Source organism: Cryptomeria japonica, chromosome 3 (assembly GCF_030272615.1).
Source record: "Cryptomeria japonica chromosome 3, Sugi_1.0, whole genome shotgun sequence".
Lineage (NCBI taxonomy): Eukaryota > Viridiplantae > Streptophyta > Pinopsida > Cupressales > Cupressaceae > Cryptomeria > Cryptomeria japonica.
The window spans coordinates 949,810,221-949,815,754 of NC_081407.1; the positions used below are offsets into that span (position 1 = coordinate 949,810,221).

Here is a 5,534-nt window from a genome sequence, read left to right on the forward strand (position 1 = left end):
ATTTGTCCCCTACCGTAGGGTACGGCGATGCCAAGATAGTCAAAATGAAATTGATGCTTAGCCACTTCATGTTTTAAACAAAGAGACTTCCCCTTGAGTTTAACACCACAGTAAAGTATTGATTTTTATAGATCACATTATAAGTGTTATTCACTCAAAAGGAAAGACACGATGAGCACTGCTAATGCAATCTAAGGTACCTATAGTGTATAGACATAACCCTTCCATCACGTCTTTTGAAAATTTTGTCTAATCTAAAACCATGCAAACTGCCAAGAAGTTGGACTGTAATCAAAACTTTATTGCAATAGATAGATTACAAGCTTTCTCAATTTAATATTCTTTCTTTTAATTTTTTATTTGAAAGTTGTAAAACATAACTTGATTATAATCAGAAACTCATCAAGAACCAGATCAAGAATTGGGACAAACCTGAAAACTTCAGTCCAATAGAAGAGAGATTAATGCTTGAAAACCATATTATTCCTATATGATGTCCAATTGAAGGCCTTGTCCACCTTAGCAAGTAATTGACGTTGGTAATTTGAAATTTCAAGTTGTCGTCTGTCACTCATTTTAATGGTCCTTGAACAAGCTTTCAACATATGCACTTAAAAAAGGAGAGTAACTTGTTGACAAGATAAAAAGCAAAATCATAAGCTGTGAGAAGCAAAAGTGAATAATTAGAACTCACATACCATGTGCAATGTACAAGCATAACATATCAGATTTACATGATTCCATCTGTAAATATAGAAGCACCTAATTTGGTGAGCTAGCTAGTGTGCCCGGATCTTGCAGAGAAACCAATATAGACCCACCACCCATCCACATTGAAACTGGGCTCAGCATTATCTACCTTGGTAGCAATCAAAGTAGAAGCACACTCAATAGCAAACTATTGGGTAGAAGCTGTATTATTGGATTTTGCTGATCGTGTGAAATTGTCAACTCTTCCATAGGATTTTAATTAGATGCACCAACAGCTTCAACAACAGAGACTCCTGAGGCATGGGGTTGGCCCTCATTTTCTTTAACATCCCCCAAGTTTCTTGATGTATTTTCACCCTCTGATAAAATTCCTATTTCAGCTTCTCTAGGATCTTCAGTTTGAACAGTGTCTGTCTTCCTTCTGGATGTGAGATACCGAAGCCGGAATGAGACAGTTGCTGGTCCAAAAACTTTATTTGCTGTTGCACCATAAAAAGCTGCTTCTGCATCAGAACACTTCCTGAAAATCACCTGAGCACAACCCGAATCGCTAAAGAACTGAGTTTCTGAAATCTGACCATAGTGGACAAACATTTCTTTCAGTTCTGTTTCTGAAGGGAATGCAAACCCTGGAGGAAACTTCATGAAGAGAGCTGTAGGACTTTCTTGAGGTGAGTCTGTCAAATTATTGGCAGCTGAGTGTGGAAGCTCTTTTGATAAAGTAGTATCAGGCGATCTAATATTATCCTTCAGCTTCTTCACCTTTTTTGATGGAGTAGAATCTGATGATCTTACACGACGCTTTGGTTTGTTTTCTGAGTCTTTTGCCTGTGATTCAACCTTTTTTCTCCTCCTTCTTAACCTATGGCCCTTCGGCTTGGAAGCATTTGTCGTATCACTCCAATTTGAATCATCTGAATCATCAATCCTAGGAGACACGGTTAACTTACTGGAACTTTTAGAAGCTCTCCTATAGGAGGGGTATACAGAATCTTTCTCATATGCTTCACCTCTAAACCTCAAGAAAATGTTTGTTACCCTGGAAAATATATCATTCTCCCCTAGAAAATAAATAGGACTCTGAGCAACTAGGAAAAGCTCAAACAGTGATTCTTTAATAGAAAAATCTTTTTTAAAAGGCAATGGAGATTTGATCCAGTTTGAAGGTGACCTTGGGATATTTTCCATACTCTCAAGTTTTGCTTTTTCCCTGTCCTCAAGCGTCTTCTCAACTGCTGGATCTACAGACTTTATGATGGGGGGAGATCCAGTCAGCTGACTTGCTATCTTTCTTATACATTCCCCAATTTTGAAGGCTTTTGGAACCTTCTTTGTATCCCCTTGTGCGTTTTCAGTTATGGGACTAGCAGTGTGCATATTTTGCTTTTCTTGCCAACCCTTAGCTCCTTTCCTATATCCACCAGATGCGAATATATACTCATTTTTTCTTTGCTTCTTACTAGTCGATTGAGATAGTTTTCTGCCATACCAGCCTTCTTTTTCCTTTGGAGCTCTTTTTCGGGTTTCAGTAGAGTTGTTCAGTGGCAAGTCATCCTGCTCAGATTCATATCCTTGAGAACCCCCAAACAATTTCTTCTTCTTCCTCGATGACTGTCTTCCATTTGAACTTTGTCTATGTTTTCCAGGGGAACTATTGTTGCTTTTGACGTTTTTGGTTGTTGCGAACTGATTTTCAGAGATAGATGCATGCTTTAACAGAACCTCTGAAGATGTCTCCCCAAATGCAAAATGCCTCTGTCCTGCATAAAAACAATGCACTTGAGCACGGAACGTGGTAATGTCCAAGTTGTTGTCAGTAAAGGGAGATTCTGCCAACTCTCGAACATAAGTAAGCAATTTCCAAGGATCAAATGCAGTTGCAGCCAGGCTAAAGCGTCTATGATTGTCGACAACAGCTCCTTCACGTAAACCATTAGAAATAAGTTTATTTTTAAGTGTGCTCTGAGTTTTCCCAGACAGGCATGAGCAAGTCAAACCGAATTGCTCTTGCCTAGCTAGCTCATTCAGAGCCTTATCCACCCCATTGCAAAAGACCTTTCCAGTTGAAAGTTTTGCCAACTCTGCAAAATTCTCCCGAAAAGGCTTCAAATTGGACAACTCACACCATGCAAATGTCTGATCACCAAAATTAGCCACCAATAACCGATCCTTCTTTTGCAGCTGCCTTGCAGCTTCCGATGCATCCGAAGGATCAAATATCTGACCAGGCCACCAAGGATGGTACTTAACTTTACACCATACTAAATCCCCAACAGAAAACTTATGCTCCTTAGGAATGCAATTAGGTGAACTCGCCTTTGCTTCATAAGGAAGCTGGACAGAATGCTTTTCACCATCAGATTTTGTTGCATCTTGAGCAGAACTTGAACCCTGTGTTGGATCAACATTAGTAGTAGCTGACGCAAAAAGCACCGTACATCTTTTCATCGGTGCATCAGAGCGGAATGGAATCTCACTAGAATTATCTTTTTCCTGCACTCTATTAGGATCCTGAATAGAATTTGATGTTTCTTCTAGGGGGCTTAAATTTGAACTCTTCGCTATGTTTAAATCTCCGTGTTGATCAAAAGGCTCTTCTATCGGACGTCCCTTCGGCTCTTCAATATGGTTACCCTCTCCGGTCACACAAAGTTCTGTTGTTTGTCCTGACAAAGTCCCTAAATCTTGATAGTTCTGCAAAGCAATGCATCTTGCTTTTATCCCCAAATCCTGCTCCTCGTCAGCTTTTCCACTAAGGGTTGCTTTTAAAGCATCTGCACCATTATCAACATCTCCAAACTTGACAGACCCATTAACAACATCCCCAAGTTTAGCAGAGCTAGTAACAATGGATGCTCCACTGCCAGCTTCTTTAACTCTCTTCACCTCGGAGAGCACTGAATCCTCTGAAATTTCTTCACTTATTTCATTGAGATCAGCACACACCCCTCCATGGCCCTTGCGATCATGTTGTCCGGTAGATACAACCATAGGACCAGGATGCCTAACTGCCTCCGTCTGAACACCCATTAAAGGATTACAACTATTTCCAGCCTCTTCTAAAGTTTTCTTAATACCCATTAAAAGATTACGACTGCTTTCAGCATCCTCAGAAGTTTTAAGTTCTCCTTCTGAGGGATTACAAGTATTGTCTTCATTCAAGTTAATCCCGATTACAGAGTTTGAGTTTTTCGCAGAGGCCATGGAATCTAAAGTTTAAAAATGGGAAGAAAATGGTTTGGGTTAAGTCCAGATGCTTAGCACCTGCACCCTCATTTCTCTAGTTCCTGCTGATCCTGAACCCTAAGAACCACAAAAATAAGGAATAAAAGCAAGACAGCAAAACCCCTACCTGTGCAAGAAAGGCGCTGATGGGCACGCAAAAATCTGCCTAGCTTGTCCAACCCTCAATGCATTCACACCACTATAACTTTATTATAACCCCTCCATGGAATTACAAATACATTTAAAGTCTTGTATGCACAGAAAAATATAAATTCGTATATGGGATCAATCATTCACACATATTCTTTCCAAGTATATATAAAAAATCATATTGTGCAACTTTTCTTTCTCTTTATTTGTTTTTTTCTCTCCCACTCACAATAAATATGTCCACTAGTATAAGTCAATCAAACTCAATTTGAGCTTTGTCTTTTAGTTAACCTATTCATAATAATATAATTCATTTCTCATCTTACTCAATTTATTATATTCAACATAATTCTTAACATGTTTATTTTCAAAAAAAGAATGTTAGTGTGATTTCATAGATTTTGATTAATTCATGTTCCTTCATTCTTCAAGTCACTAGTAATTTTGAACATAAGACTTTTGAATTAAGCACTTAAGATTGCTTATTTGAAGAAAAGCCCTAAGACATCATTAGGAAAAATACAAGAACATAAGATCTCATAACATCATCATAAAGCACATTAGCATATCATCTAGAATACTAAAGATCAATCAATGAGCATCAACAAATCAAAAATACCTTTGCATCCAACTCCTTTCATCTCAACATCATTTTGTTTGTCACGACATTTTGTGAACACAAGAATGAGGGGTTTGACCAAGGCACAAGTGGCAAGTTAGTACACTTCCACACCATAGCATACCAAGTGCATTAAAGGTGTTCATAAACACCACCTTGACATTAGCAAAGTTTCAAAATCAAAAGTAAAACTTGATACAAACAATAAATTTAAATGAAATCATAAAAAATAACAAGATTGTAGTTTTGAGCAATTGTGTTATGATAATGTATAATTGATTTATGAAGTTATAGGATACATCAATTTTACAAGATTTGATGAGTGTAGGTGAAATTCAATACTAAAAGTGTAACTATGAGCACATCACAATTAATCCATACATCACCCTCGAGGAGGAACTATGTATCATAACTCTCTTGTTTAATTATGCTTTACTAATTTGGGGTTGACCCCCCAATGCAACAATAGTTGCAAAGCAGTGTTAATACTACTTCTTCAGTTCGAACCTCACTCAAACCACCGTAGAAGAAGGAAGGATGCAAGATGTTGATGATGGGTTGCCTTGGTAGATGGCAGCAGTAGTGAGGCATGATGGAGGCAGTCGCACATGTTGGAGAATGGGCCTGCACGTGTTATAGGAAGGGTATGAAGACAAAACAGAGACTGGAAAGGTGAAGGTGATTGGGTAGTGCTTGGATGCCATGTTAGTAGTAGATGGATTAGAGTAGATGGCACACTAAGGATGTGTTAAGGCCTCACTACAAGTAACGTTGTGGCTAGGATGGTAGGTGGAGGTAGATAAGAAGATGGAGGAAGGATGATGGTGGA

General features: G+C 38.5%; 1 protein-coding gene across 1 annotated transcript; it reads right to left on the reverse strand.

Moving 5' to 3' along the window:
- Positions 1–661: 661 nt before the first annotated feature.
- On the reverse strand, positions 662–4,247 carry LOC131038921 (uncharacterized). The gene has a single exon (XM_057971508.2). The coding sequence runs from the start codon at positions 3,913–3,915 to the stop codon at positions 967–969; it is 2,949 nt and encodes a 982-aa protein (XP_057827491.1). The 5' UTR covers positions 3,916–4,247; the 3' UTR covers positions 662–966.
- Between the last annotated feature and the right edge of the window lie 1,287 nt (positions 4,248–5,534).

Coding starts and splice junctions, on each gene's coding strand:
- LOC131038921 (XM_057971508.2), bottom strand. CDS start 3,915: ATGGCCTCTGCGAAAAACTCAAACTCTGTAATCGGGATTAACTTGAAT.